Source organism: Phascolarctos cinereus, unplaced genomic scaffold (assembly GCF_003287225.1).
Source record: "Phascolarctos cinereus isolate Bilbo 61053 unplaced genomic scaffold, phaCin_HiC Scaffold_4;HRSCAF=312, whole genome shotgun sequence".
Lineage (NCBI taxonomy): Eukaryota > Metazoa > Chordata > Mammalia > Diprotodontia > Phascolarctidae > Phascolarctos > Phascolarctos cinereus.
In genome coordinates, this window is record NW_027555847.1 from 272,089,835 (window position 1) to 272,105,217 (window position 15,383).

The 15,383-nt window shown below is 33.3% G+C and overlaps 1 protein-coding gene across 9 annotated transcripts in view; it reads left to right on the forward strand.

The window, feature by feature from the left end:
- Window positions 1–15,383, forward strand: part of PAM (peptidylglycine alpha-amidating monooxygenase) — a 383,297-nt gene that overhangs the window by 316,399 nt on the left and 51,515 nt on the right. For 7 of the 9 annotated variants that reach the window (XM_078153066.1, XM_020973957.2, XM_078153065.1 and 4 more), the window contains one exon: window positions 4,828–5,145. The exons of the other annotated variants lie outside the window; for them this stretch is intronic. In XM_078153066.1, the coding sequence (XP_078009192.1) occupies window positions 4,828–5,145 (318 nt within the window). The remainder of the gene's footprint in view (window positions 1–4,827; window positions 5,146–15,383) is intronic. 9 annotated transcript variants of the gene reach the window in all.

The window sequence follows — 15,383 nt, forward strand, 5'->3', positions numbered from 1 at the left end:
GTAGAACAGGGGCTGATCTGCATTTGGAGAATGAGTTTCTTCCATAGGAGTTCCCTATAGTAGTGAAATCACAGATGCAAAATAATAAATACAAATATATATATATATATATATATATATACATATATATACACACACACACACACACACACACACACACACATATATATATATATGTATGTATTTTTATTTCCTCTGAAATCTTTGTCCAGTCTCTCACTTTAGCATAGAGATGACTCTAGATTACTGAAGAATACAGCACTAAAGCCTAGAAGCCCTGGTATGCCCTATCAAAAGGTGGCAAGCCTTTAGATGTGACTCTTGTACCTGGTTATATGTCTGTCATCTAATGATCTTTCACATTGGGGATACAAAGACAGATGATGAAATAATCCTTACTCCCAAGGTGCTTACATCCAATTGGGCATGATGACAAGGACATATGGCATGTCTAGAATAAATACAAAATAAATATTTGGTAGTTTGAAGGGGGAACTAACAATAGAGGAATTCAGAAAAGACTTCATGTACAAGGTGATACTTAGGGGGATGCATTTCTGGCATGAAGGGCAGTCAATGCAAAGGCAGGGAGTTGGAGCATATAGTATTACCTGGGAAGTACAGAGATAAGGCTAGTTTGTTTGAATCACAAAGTACAGAAGAGGCAATAATGTCCAGTGAGGCTGGAAAGATAGGGGCCAAATTGTGCAGAGCTTTAAAAGCTAAATAGAGGAGTTTATATTTTTCTACAGACAACAGGGAGACATTGGAGTTGATTGAGTGGGGGAGCCATGTGGTCAGATATGTATTTAAGGAAACTGACTTTAGTAGCAATGTGGAGTAATTACTGAAGTAAGGATAGACTTGAGGCAGGTGGACAAATTATGAGGCTGTTGTAGTTAACTGGATGAGAGGTAAGGTGGGCCTGAACTAAGGTGGTAGCTGTGTAAGTAGAAAGAAGGGGTCAGATGCAAGAGATGCTGTGAAAGTGAAAATAACAAGATTTGGCAACAGATTGGCTATGTGGGGTTATGGAAACTGAAAAGTTAAGTATAACACCAAGGTTATGAGCCTGGGAGACTAGAAGGATAGTGGTGCTATGGCCAGAAATAGGGGTAGATTTGGGGGGAAATATAAAGAAATAAATTTTGCATATTTAGCGTTCTGAATGTTAACTGACAAATTAAAATTGCTTTCAGTAAACATGAAAAACTGTACTGATAGAATCTTCAAATTAAACCAAATCAGCAAATATGTATTGAGTGCCTACTATGTGCCAGGCCCTGTGAAAAGTGGTGATTTCTTTATGCATTCATGTTGAGATGGTGAAATTTTCAGAAGTGGCTTCGTTGCTTTATAAAGAAAAATAAATAGATTCCATCAATAAGGGAACCCAGGATGCGTTAATTCCAAATCTAGAAGACCTGCCCTGAAGGTCTTCCTATCAAAGACAGATCCAAGTTGCTTACCCTGTTATTTTTTTCTTCTTCTCAATTGCTACTACACCCACAATCTCCAAACAGTCCCCCCCCCACACACACACACAGTGATAGAAATAGCATAACTGCGCTTGGACATGGCTACATAGAGTTTGCTGAAAGTAGGAAAGTTGGTTACCATATTAGTGGAAGTAAATTGAAAAATGGCAATAAGTTTTAGTCAGAAAAACCCCAACTTTCAATTATAGACTGATTGAGAAAGTTTAGCCCTATGTTTATGGGATCTGGTTCTATGTTCTTTTCTGTTCTTTGTGGAATCTTAGGATCATAGATCTAGAATCAGAAGCAACCTCAGAGGCTATTTAGTCCAACCCCCTCCTTAAACGGATGAGGAAGCCACAGAAGGCCCAGAGGTTAAATGACTTGCCCAAAGTCACACAGGTATGCTAAGCACCAGAGGTATCATCTGAATGAAAGTCCCCTTATTCCAAAGCCAATGAACTATATACTGCCTCTCTTCCTAGAAGAGAGGTAGTGTAGTAATTGGACACTTACAGATTGTAATTTACTTCAGAGAGTTGGCTTATTTTCCGGGTTCTCTACACTCTTTTCAACAGTTGAAACAAACAAACAAAAAAAGTTTGTTGGTCTCATTTTCATTTGAAATCTTCCAATACACAAAGCATAATTGTCTGATTTAATGCATAGAGTTTTAGGGCACTGTACTGGGCAGAAAAAAATTTGTATTGACATGTTAATTTTTTCCTATGGTCTGACAGATTGGTTGTGCTATAATTTACTTTGTTCATTTTGCTGAAATTGGCCCTATTATTTTGGTAATTATTTTTTGACAGAAGATTTCACCTGGGATAGTCTCCTTCCAAAAGCAAAGATAGAAATCCTAATTCAATTCACTGAACCAAGACTGTTTGTAAACATGACAGAATCTCTTTGTATCATTTTTGAGAGGTTTAATTTTTTCCTTATACCAGTTTCACAACTGTACTATTTTGTGATAGTCTATATTTAACAACTGTTCATCACTTTCATTTCTTAGGTATCTGAAAAAGTATTTGAACTTTTTGTCATATAGCGCTATTAATGTAATTAAAAACTAAACAATGTGAACCTTTAGTTATAGGTGATATCTTCATTAAGGGCATTAAAATGTAGCATTAGGAACTGGAAAAAGACTTTATTTTGACAAAAACAAAACATAATTAGTTTTGAAGTGTTTTTCTTAAGTCTCAGTTTTCTTGAATACCAGCTTTCCTTGCTCAAAATTTGTTCCCCCTTCATGTAGCTGATACCTTAAATGGATTTTGAACCACAAATTTAAATGACAGGTTCAAAATTCATCATAAATGCACAAGTTTAATTTTGTTTCTAAGTTAATTAATGTAAAATACATATTGTTTCCCCATGTTTTGTTCAAAAAATTTACGAAAGTGCATAGAAACACAAAACTTTTTTTTTTTAATTTGGAATCACTTTGATGATTTCCTTCCCTAGGTCAAAATCTCTTCTCTTTGAAAGTACTTCAATTGAATTCAACAAATATATATTAATTGCCTGCTAAAGTATAAGGTACACTAGTTCTTGGATATGTAAAGAAAAAAATGTAACAATTCCTATCCTTAGGGGCTTACATTCTCATGAGAGTAGAGAGGGATATCAGGAATAGCTGTATGTATATGAGAAGCACTTAAGCTCTAAAGCAAGATGAGGACCCACAATGATGAGGAGAGTGTTTTGTGTTCAGGAAATATCCAGTTGGGCAATTTGTCTGGAACAAAATGTGTGTGAAAAGCAGTCATCTGAGATTAGATTAGGAAGGAAGGATGTGGAAAGCAGACTGTTGAGGGCTTTAAACGCCAGGCTTAGGATTTTATATCACACTACAGGCTGGGGAGCAGCCATGGAAGGTTTGCTGTGTGCACTGGAGAAGACAGAGACTTTGAAGCAGTAAAACCAGTGAGGAAGCTAATGCAACAGTCTAGGTAAGAAGTGATCAGGACCTGAATGAGGGTCAAACTGTGATTACAAATGAAGTTGTATGGGTAGAATCAGCAAAAGCATTGGCAACTGATTAGCTATAGGAAAATGAGTGAGAAGGAAGAGTCAGGGCTGGTTCTAAGATTGTGAAGCTGCATAACTGGAAGGATGCTATTCTTTGCAACAGAAACAGGGACATTTCAAAGAAGGTTAAGTTTGGGGAAAATAGAAGTTCTATTTTGGACATGTTGAGTTTGATATACACAAGTCATCTAGGTGGTGCAGTGGATAAAGCGCCAGACCTGGAATCTGGAAGACCCAAGTTCAAATCCACCCTCAGACACTTACTAGCTAGGTGACTATGGGCAAGTCACTTAAACTCTATTTGCCTCAGTTTCCTCATTTGTAAAATGATGATAATAATAGCACCTCCTGGAATCATTGTGAGGATCAAATGAGATAATAGTTGTAAAGCGCTCAGCCTGGCACGTAATGGGTACTTCATGAATATTCGTTATTAGTAGCTATTATTATCAGACTGATGAAAAATCCAAGTGAAGATGTCCAAGTAAGTATTTAGTAAGGCCTGACTATAGTTCAGGAGAAATAGTAGGGGTAGATAGGTGGATTTGAGAAATATTTGAACCTATGGGAACTGATCAAATGACCAAGTGAGTATAGAGAGAAAAGAGAAGAGGACCCAAGACACAGCACTGGAAAAAATAATCGTAATTAACTAGTTTTGAAGTATTTTTCTTAAAAATCAGTATTCTTGAATACCAGCTTTCCTTGTTCAAAATCAGCTGGAATTAACAAATAAAAAATAAAGATTTGTACTTCATTTCACAAATACAAATGATTTTGACTGCTGTGGTCTATTATATGGAAATTGACCTATACTGCCAAAAAAGTAGTTTACTTACCTATGACTTTACACTTTAATAGTATTTCCCTTAAGGAATGATTTCAAATCATCAGAAATTATTCTTTGAGATTGCTCCTTTTTTAAGGCTTTGGGCTCCAACTTTCAATTAATCTATCTAATGTAAATATCCTTTATTGAAATTTCCTTTGTAATTATGCACACATATTTTGTCCCTACAGATATGTTCTTAGAAGTCACATAATCCATTGTCCACTTTCCTCAAAATAGCAAAAAACAAGTTGTCAGTGTGTACATTGCAGCTTATGTTTTGCTTGTTCTTGATTATTGTTTTTTTTTTTAATGTATGAAAGACTGGAAACAAATCTCCTTGATAATGAAAAACACAGGATGAGACAGGGTATTTTCACAGAACTGTTTTTTTTTCTTTGCTGAAATTTTGGGAAGCTTTTCAACCATGTCATAATCTTGTTTTCCCCTCCCTTTTTATCTTTTCTCTTTTCTGTGCAGGTGATTTCTATTCCCTCATTTCCAAGCTGCTAGGAGAAAGGGAAGATGTTGTTCATGTGCATAAGTATAATCCTACAGAAAAGGCAGAATCAGATCTGGTAGCTGAAATTGCTAATGTAGTACAAAAGAAGGACCTTGATTGGTCTGGTCCCAGAGAGGAAGCTGACCATAATGTGAGGGGCAATACTATTCTTGTCAGAGACAGAATTCACAAATTCCACAGACTAGAATCTACCCTGAAACCACAAGAGACCAGACCTTTCTCATTACAGCAGCCCCCACGTGAGGAGGGTACCCAGGAAACAGAACACACAGGAGGTGGGTTTAGGGCATCTCATAAGCAATGTAATGCTGATAAGAGTTTCATTAACAAAACCTGAAAGGAATAACAACTGATGGGTGAACTAATTTATAAAAAAAAAAAAAAGGACTTAGCAATTGTTGGAAGCAAGATCCTTTAGCTTCCCCCTCCCCATCGTTGACTTATTTCTCATGCTCTCTTGTTCTCTTTCTCCTCCACTATCATATGATGATTCAATTAGACTGCATAATTAGATATATAATATTTATTATACCTATTTTTATTTCTGTCTAAAGAAATATAGTACATTATTTATATATACTAAATGTACCAAAATATAATATTCATTATAACAGTATTTATATAAATATATATATAAAGTATTTCTATATATTATAATAATATTAATTTGATGATGTCATGATAAATTTAAATTTGTGGTTTAAAATCCATTTAAGGTATAAGCTATGTGAATGGGAAACAAATTTTGAATGAGGAAAGCTGGTATTCAAGGAAACTGATTTTTAAGAAAAATATTGTTTCATTTTTGTCAAAAATTTGAAAAATCCTCTTTTATAAAATAAACAAAAATGTAGTCTTTAGTTCTTCCAGTTCTTTATACTACATTTTAATGTCTTTAATGAAGACATCATCAATAACTGAAGATTCACATTGTTTAATTTTTAATTATATTTATAATCATATAAAAAGCTAAAATATTTTTCAGATACATTAAGAAATGAAAGTGATAAATATAGACCACCACAAAATAATATAGTTGAGAAATTGTATAAGGAAAAAAATTAAAGCTCTCAAAAATGATCCAAAAGATTCTGTCATGCTTACAGTCTAATTGAATCATATTATAGGTTATTTATAGCAAATATTATATTTCAGTATATTTAGTATATATTATAACATACATACTTTTATATAAGTATATATAAATGTAAATTATACTGTATACTATTCATTTATATTTATAACTATTATAAATTACACAAGTATTTATATTTAGGTGATTTTGAAAACCGTAACTACAGCAAAATATTAAAAAAATTACATCTATACTTTTCTCTGTCAAGTGTAATTACAACATGAAAATTCTGCTTAAATGAACATCTTTCCATTATGCCAAATGAAAAACAATATAAAACATAATCTGGTGAGCAAATTCCTAGTATATTAAGTGTTTATAGACCCATTTCTTTGAAGATAATTAAATCTTTCTCAAAGGAATCTCCAGCATTTTTATCTGATTGACTTGTAATACATAACTTATTTTTATGAGTTTGACTTCTTAAAAGTTGCATTATCTATTACCATCTTAATTGGAAATTTGAATAGTTATTTCTGAAGAAACATAAAGCTCATCATTAGCTGTCAGATTTATCTTTAATTCTGACCTTGCTAGCTTATAAGTTGAGAGTAATAATTTATTCCCTTCAGGTTTCCATTAGAGCAAGCTATGGGTTCATCATATTTATCTTTAATTGTATTGTGGTCTCTGTGATATTGATTGTGTTTCATGTTACTTACTAATGTGGAAAGCCAGATAAACAGCATGTGGAAATTATCTCTGAAAAATAACTGGTACGTTTGCATGGCAGTTCTCCATGCGAGCTAGAAAGGCAGTGTTGCTTTCACATGGATTGACATTGCCAAATAAATCTTTGCTGGCAGCCATAAATTATTTATTACCCATCTGATTTCTATTTGTTATTGAAAAATTATAATAGTATATTCTGCTTATGGGCAAGGCTCAAATCTCTGCCTATTGGGAATGACCTGGTTGGCCTGAACCAAATATTTGGAAGATTCTAAGTTAACACTGGTTCAAATTCAAGCAGAATTAGCCCACTTTTAAGTGTTCTGAAATTTGTTAAGTACAGTAAACTGTGATAACATGGAAATATGATAGCCAAAAGAACAGTTATGGTGAGAACAGATATTTGTTCATTGAATATCTCTGAGGCAAATTACTTCTTCCATTTAAATTCATTCTGTCACCCATTCCAAAATATTATATTTGACAGCATAAATTCAGAGTTTAAGACTTAAAGTACTGTGTTTCTTGACACAAAGTCAGTGTCACCCAAAAAGCTAGAGTAGAAATCATGAAAGGAAGACGACCTGGGTTCAAATCTAAGATTTGTCACTTAACTACCCATGTCACCACGGGCAAGTTATATAAACTTTCTGGACCTCACAATAAAATAATAATAATGATGATAATAATAATTTTAAATTCCTGAAATATATTTTCTTGATAATTAAGTTTTTTTATATTCTTGGGTGGCAGTAAAATATAACGGAAAGCACTGAATTAAGAAGTCAGACCAAACGGTCTTTGCTACCTCCTATCTGTTTGACATTGGACAAGTTGTTTTACTTCTCTGGCTCTCTGATTCTTCATTTTTATTTTATTTTTTTGTTTGTTTTTTGGCTAGACAGTGCGATTAAGTAACTTGCCCAGGGTCACACGACTAGTAAGTGTTGTATATCTGAGTCCCGATTTGAACTCAGGTCCTCCTGATTCCAGGGCCAATGCTCTATCCACTGTGCCATCTAGCTGCTCCTGATTCTTCATTTTTAAAATGAGGAGATTGGATGTAATTATCTTTAAAGCACTTTCCAACTCTTATGACTCCTCTGCTTTGCAAAATGATTGATATTTGGAACAAAAGGGACATCACCAAGTTCTTTCTTGAAAACATTCCTTTTCATTCTAATTGAGTGAATATAGCACAAGTTAATTAAAAAAAATGAGCAACCACAACATGCAGTATGAAGCCTGATTATAAAAAATAAATAATCATGTATTTCTTTACAAAATTATTTGTTCTAGCTTCATTTCCCTGCCCAACTTTGAAAGCTTTTAAAAATGGTGAACAATATCACAAACTATTCTTTATACAGTGTTTTATAAAGGCTTTTTATGCTGTATTATCTATCTCAAAGTTGTATCATATGTGCTATAAAACACAGTATTAATATTAATATAATTTTGAGGGCACAGGGCTCATATTTATTATTTCATTAGGATAGGGATCTCCTGATATGTAAACTCTCTCTCTGTCTCTTTCTCTTTTGCTCCCAGAACTAGTTTTCAACTCCTAAGTATTTCACAATCTTAGAAAGTTGCCTGGGGCACTGATAGGTTAGGTAACATGCCCCTATCCCCACAGCTAGTATGTGTCTCAGGCAAGACTTGTACCCAGGTTTTTGCCCTCTATCCACTATGCCTTGCTGCCTCTGTAAAACAAATATGTTTGTGAGGTCTGACCTGACTTGCAGCAAAAATCAGTTCTGTAGTGCTACTTTGCAATCCAAAATCATGCTGTAATTCCAGGAGTCATCAGTTCACAGTGTTATCTGAAAGTCAGTACTGGAAAATTCTGTCCTAGATCTGCCAAGGAATATAAACTAGAAAACTACCAAAGCAGTAAATGGAATCTCTGCTTTCTTGGAAATTATGATAATCGCAGCTTTGCTCTTCTTTACAATTCTGGTGGCTGTGCTGGTCTCCACAAAAAGCGGAGCCGGATTTTCTCATTTTTGCAGATATCTTTCCTTTCAGAATTTTATCCTCATTAACAAAGGTTTCATAAAGAAAGGAGAAAGGGATTTCCTGTATCCTAGCCTATGATACCATGCTACCCTAATACTCCAGTAGTCTCCAAGGATCAGTGATCTCCTTAATCTGGGTATTCTCTTCAACAACAAAGATTGTAATTCATTCACTCTTAACCATTTTATGTATCTCTTCATGTCCTCCCATAAGTTTGTTGGAGGTGTTTGTTGTAGGCAATCTACTTATTATGATGGAGTGCTTCCTCATGGTTTTTTTTGTTTTACATAGTGATGATACCATTTGACCATGAGAACTGTCCCTCACTTTCATTCCATCATCAACTCATCTTTTTGGTCATTCATTTTAATTAGCAATTGGATGACGTCTTTTATATCTTTTCATTTGCACAATGCCTTATTTATAGTATGTTACCCTCAGCTCATGCCCACTGTGCACCTAGCCATTGCCCTCTGGATGATCTTCAACTCCAGGTTTTTGGAGGACTGTAGTTCCAATGCCTCACAGTCATACAACATGATTGGGAATATTGTAATTTCCCAAAGGCAATGCAACCTATTCTTTTCCCTCTGTTCAATATTTTATCCAACACATTGTCCATTTGCTGTATCTTTCCAAGATAATATACTGATAAATGAGTTCATAGGTTGTAAGTACAACTGCATATTGCAATATAGACAATAGATAATCTATTTCTGTTTGGTTTTTCCACTCTGGAAAGTTACATCAAACAATTTTGAGTGGTTATGAATCTTGTTCAGAACACTTTACAATTTGAGAAGGCTTGATGCAATTAGTTCATTATCACCAGAAACTAGGAGAATCTGAAGGATCTCACTAAATGTATAGAGAATCTCTCTTTGATTTGAATTCCAGGAAGAATCTTTCCTATGGCAGTAGTGAATACCTTTGGCAAGAATGTCACTCTGTTTTTATGCCTTAATTGATATTGAAATCAAGAATCGGAGAATTGTTAAACAAGACTTTCTCTGTTATACTTTTCAAAGACCTTTATATAATGTTGATATGTGCCTAGGAGACACTTTGCTGGAGAATTGCCTTTAAAGCTTCCTTTTGTACTAGGAAATCAAATGCTTTTTTAAAATAGTCAACATTTAAGACAGTTGTATCTTGTATTTTCTGTACGTTTTAGCCAATATATGTTTGCAAAACTGAAGGAAATTCCTTGCAAAAATCTGCCGATTTTCTTCAAGGATGCTTTCATTGAGTAAATAGATTGTACTCACAAAAATTTAATGTGTACAGGAAAGAAGTATTTGGATCAGTAGTGATTGGTATTCTTGTAGTTTCCATTTTTAGTAATATTAAGGTCTGAGGGATTTTTTCATGTCTCTTTAGCATTTTCTCCTCCTCCTTCAGATACCTAGAAAACCAATCCCTTAGTGCCCTAAAAATTGTGTCACTTTCAGCACAGATCCTTGCTTTCTTCTTCAGTTCCATCTCCACTTCCTCCAGAAGCACATCTGAGACTGACTTTAGAGTCCAGAAGCATAGTGCCCACTGTCCTAGATGATGGAAAAGGTTCATTATTTAAAAATAAAATCTTTGCAGACCTTTTCCAATTTTTTTCTGTTTGTTGTTCTTCCAGTTTTATCCTTTGGGAGACTTCAATTACATCTCTGGCCAAGTTCTGTAGAAACTTGTTTTTCCTCTACTGTTTTTCATGCCAATTCTGCTTATTATTATCCACTATCTTTCACTGTAAAATTTTACAAATGAATTTGTGTCTCATACCTTTGTTGCACATTGATGCCTTTTTTTGTTTGTTTGTTTGTTTGATAAGTTGATTAGTGTTTTTTAAGGAGTTGGGGCTTTTTATGCTTTGACCTTCTCATTATAGTAATTGATTTACTCTCACCAAACTTAAGTAGGAAATAGTTATAATTTTCCCCAGAGAGGGGAAGGGACATCTCAATTATTTTATTAGGTCAAGTTAAAGTTGCTTTCATTAATGTCATTTTTATTTTTCTACCTTTGTATTGATTTTGTTCTTTTTTTCTAATAAATAAGTGGTCTGACTACATATACAGATGATTCAGGAATAATTACCATATCAGTAACAAGTCATTTCCTGTTAAAATATGATGTTTCATTTTAATGATGTGAAGTTAGGAGGGAGAGAGAGGGAGAGAGAGAGAGGGAGAGAGAGAGAGAGAGAGAGAGAGAGAGAGAGAGAGAGAGAGAGAGAGAGAAAGGTTAAGTCCACAAGTCTTTAACCTTTCTCATTTCTTACTCAAACCATATTTTCAGCATATTTTTCACAATCCTTTCCTATATGACCTTTGCATTAAAATCACAGAATTTTTAAAGCATATTTGTTGATTTCAGTACTTCTTCTCCAATAGAAATTGGCAGTAATGATGCAGTTTTTAAGGTGGATTTTTATGAATATTTATCATGAGAACATTATGCAATATAAGATGACCAAAAGTCACATGAAATGATCTTTCTTGTTGCCTTTAGATGCATGAGCAAACCAACTTTACGAGGTCTTTTATTTGCCTCTCTAAAGAGAACCTCCCATCCATTCTTCCATTTAACTACTTTCCTTTTGTCCTTTAGTTTGATTTATGTGGTGCAATTCAATTCCTGTAGTAAAATGTCCATTTGACAAGAATCTCATATTTAGAGTAATAACATCTGTCAGTATTCATAGATGGCCTAAAGACTGTGATGCTGTGTACCCTCTGCCCTTTTTCTGCAACTCTGTCACTATTGCTACCAAAGTAGAATGGTGCCTTAGAGAATCTAGGGTCATTTTGTATTTTTCTTTATTATATGGATTACATTACCAAAAGGTTCATCATTAAGTAGCCAGTCTACTAGTGATGAACTTCTCCATAGTCATAGTTGGATCCCCAGAAAATGGATATAACATATTGCTATGGCCATACTTAAAAAACTTTCTAGCAAAATATCTGTTCTACTTGTCTAGCCTTGGGAACTCAGAGTAGGAACCATAACATAGTATGGCATCAGTGGAGTACTTTGTGAGTGACAGAATCTTCTAAAAATTAAATAGTTTGTGGAGCTTTTTTGCTAACATAGTATTTATACCTCTCCCTCAATTTTTTTCTATTTGTTGTAAGCCAACAAGGATTAGAAATTATATTTTTAAGTAATGAGAGCAAATTGCCATGATCGCTTTATGTGTTTTTAAATTTTCGTTTTTATTTTCAGTTCCAAATTCTCTCCTTCCATCTACCCTCTCTCCCACCCATTGAGAAGGCAAGAAATATGATACTCATTATACATATGAAGTCATGCAAAACATATTTCCACATTAGCCAGATCATCATTATATTTTATTATTCTCCAAATCTATGTGATTTTCTTGGATTGCCATGCATTTTGTATATTATGTAATGTGAAAAATATTTAACTTTGTGGACTTGAGAAGCAAATGCAAATTTATTATCCCCAAACTTCATGTGATTAAAATTTTTCCTCTAATACTCCTTAACATTTGCATGACATAACCTGAATATTGAGGAAATAAAATCTTTAGTTGCTCTTACTCTCATCATCCTACATTTTCCTCTTCAAAAGAGGAACATTTAATTAAATTTAAAATTAAATTTCCCTTGTCATTAAATATATATACCTACATTTGTGTCTATCATATTTGATAAGTAAACACAAAACTTTCCTATATTTAAGTTCTGCTATTCTCATCACAGATGCAAATTATCATTTAATTTAACCTCATTTCTTTGAGCAACTTTCTCTCTAACCCATCTGTTTTAACACTTTCACTCTTACTTGTTCTTGCCTCTGTATGCCTTTGCAGGGTAGTTTCTATTGACCTGTCAGTCTCAGAATAATGTAAAATTGGACCAAATTTGCGTCTTTTGAAAATGATGTTACTAATCTTTATGTCTCTCCATGCCCCAAATCACAATAGATGTTAAACTTTCTAATTTTTTCTTTATAATAGCATAAACATATAAAATATTAATATCAAAATGTCTAAATTAAATTAAAAATCCAAGTTGGGATTAAATAAAACAAAAAAAAAGGAACTTGGATAGTTTTATGGCCCCAAGTTCTGTCATAGTGTCCTTTCTTCCTTAAATATGACATTATAGCAAAGTCTTATTTTCTTCTTATTTTATCTGTAAATATTTGTGGTAATGTTTTGTTTAATTATTGTAATTACCATGACTTCTGAAAAATACCATAGTCTCTAACTGAAATGAGGCATGCTTTCTTCACTAAGAAAAATCTGAAAATGTATAATAATGAATTATAATTTTATTTTATGGGCTTTTCTTCTCTTTGAGTTTAAATGTGAGGAATCATTTAATATGAAATTAAGTCAAGTTCTGACTTTAAAATGAGATTTTATTGTGTATTAGGAAAATGATTGCCCTTCTAAAAGGTTGCAAGTAATTATCCTGGGAATCTGGTGTTGTTCTCTTAAATCATTTTCTTCATTATCAGATATGTTTAATAATTTCTTTGATATATATTATGAAATTTTAGCAGCAGTACTTAATTTTTTCATTAAAGTAATAAATAATTTCAAGTAAATATTTAAAAAATATACTTTCCCCCCTATGGCTGATAGAAGTGTTTTTCTTAGAGCAATACAAATCATTCATTATAAGTCAAATATGCCATTTTAGGGAAAATAGCATTTTAAACCTATAGTTTTCCATAATTGTTCTCAGTTTCTGTGAAAATTCACTATCAATATGTTCTCTTATCTAAAAGTTATCCAGACCCTGTGCTTTGCTTCTTTTAGACATTTTATGGCATGTTGTCACATATACCAGAGGTTGAACAGGACAAATGATGTTCAAACTGTTAAGTTTTTAATGAACCATCTAGCAACAATTACTTCTTCATGTTTGCTTTGATTTTCTAATAGTATTTTTCCTCTGAGATTCTCTCAAATTCAGGTTGCTTTACAAACATTAAGCTGGACATAATCACACTCAAGTGATTCAGGTAACTGACTGGTATCAGGTAAACTGACATCCAGACATGGGAGTATTTGCCCAAGTTCATATGGAAGAAACTTAATATAATGCAGCATCTGGGAGTACAAGTCTTCTTTCTTAACATGGGATAATAATAGTACCTACCTCAGAGAGTTTTTATGGGGATGAAATTAAAAGATAATATATGTACAACATTTTGCAAACCCTTAAGTGCTATAGAAATATGAGCTTTTTTTACTACTTAACATAATATTCAAAGGTATCATAACTGTAATTTTGAACTTTCTCAGGCCTCCATGTTCCAAATTTGAAGTGAAAACCAAAATTTTTCACCCCTGAAATTTAATTTATTAAAGGAATAAAATACAGTGAAACTTTATTGATAGTGACTACCTTTTGACAAGAGTAGAGCAAAGTAGAGTTAGAGAAATACATCAATAAGAAACTATCTGTATCCTAATTCTGCCTTACCTAACCTCTCTGAACTCTCAGCAAGTTGATTGCATGATGTTAACCTCAAAGAATTATACCTTTAGAGGTTAAAAGAGAACATAGAGGTCACCTAGTCCAACCACTGCATTTTATTGTTGAGGAATTGAGGTATAGCAAAACTAAGTAATTTGCCCCAGGTTAGACAGGTAGTAAGTAGCAGAATCAGGATTGGAATTGAGGTCCTCTGAATGGAAATCCAGCATTTTTTCTACTGTCTCTCATTTCTAATACCTGATTAAATTGAGCGAGGTAGTGATAGTGAAAATAGTGGCTGCAATTAATATTTATATTTATGACAGTTTTTGTCTAGACAATCTGAATGAATACAGGATTGTAAAAGTCAGCTATTTTAAGTAAATTCTGTTATAATTAAAAGTAAATAAATTTATCCTTCATTGATGCCATATTCGAGAAGTTTCTTCAGTATTCATCCAGAAATGAAATATTGTATCTATCAAAACTTTCTCATTAAGTTTTCCTATAATTGTTCTCAGTTTCTGTGAAAATTCACTATCAATATGTTCTCTTATCTAAAAGTTATCCAGGCCCTGTGCTTTGCTTCTTTTAGACATTTTATGGCTTGTTACATATACCAGAGACTGAGCAGGACAAATGATGTTCAAACTGTTGAATTTTCTACTTCTTTGTCCCAGGTTTTATGAAGAAGGCTATGGAAATGATTGGTTAAAGTGAGATTTGATGATTATCTGTAGATTACAAAGACTTGTTCTGTCTCTGTCACCTATTTGCATAGATGCTCAATAATTGCCTGATAAATTGTTTTTCACTTGAGTTCGGGAGGAATATCATAATTTCATCAAGAGTCTAATAAATTCTGTTCCTCTAACTCTCCTCCAAGAGAAAAAAATGAAAAAGAAACATTAAAGGAGAGTACCTCTACCACCAATTTGACAGTAACCAAACGGCAAATAGGAATAAGACTAGTACAATGGATAATCAGTGAATAACTTATTGTATGTAATTCACCAGCATCAGACAATCAAAAGTTACTCAAAAGCCATACCATAATATTAAGCAGCCACGCTTATAGTTCAATTTTTCATACCATTTCATCAGACTTATAAATGTAAGGCACATTTGATGTAATAGCTTGACAAACACCTTTTCCAAAAACTCCATATTAAAAGTATTTCAAATTTATTATCGTGTTACAGAAAGAGTCCAGTTTAAAATGTCAGAAAAG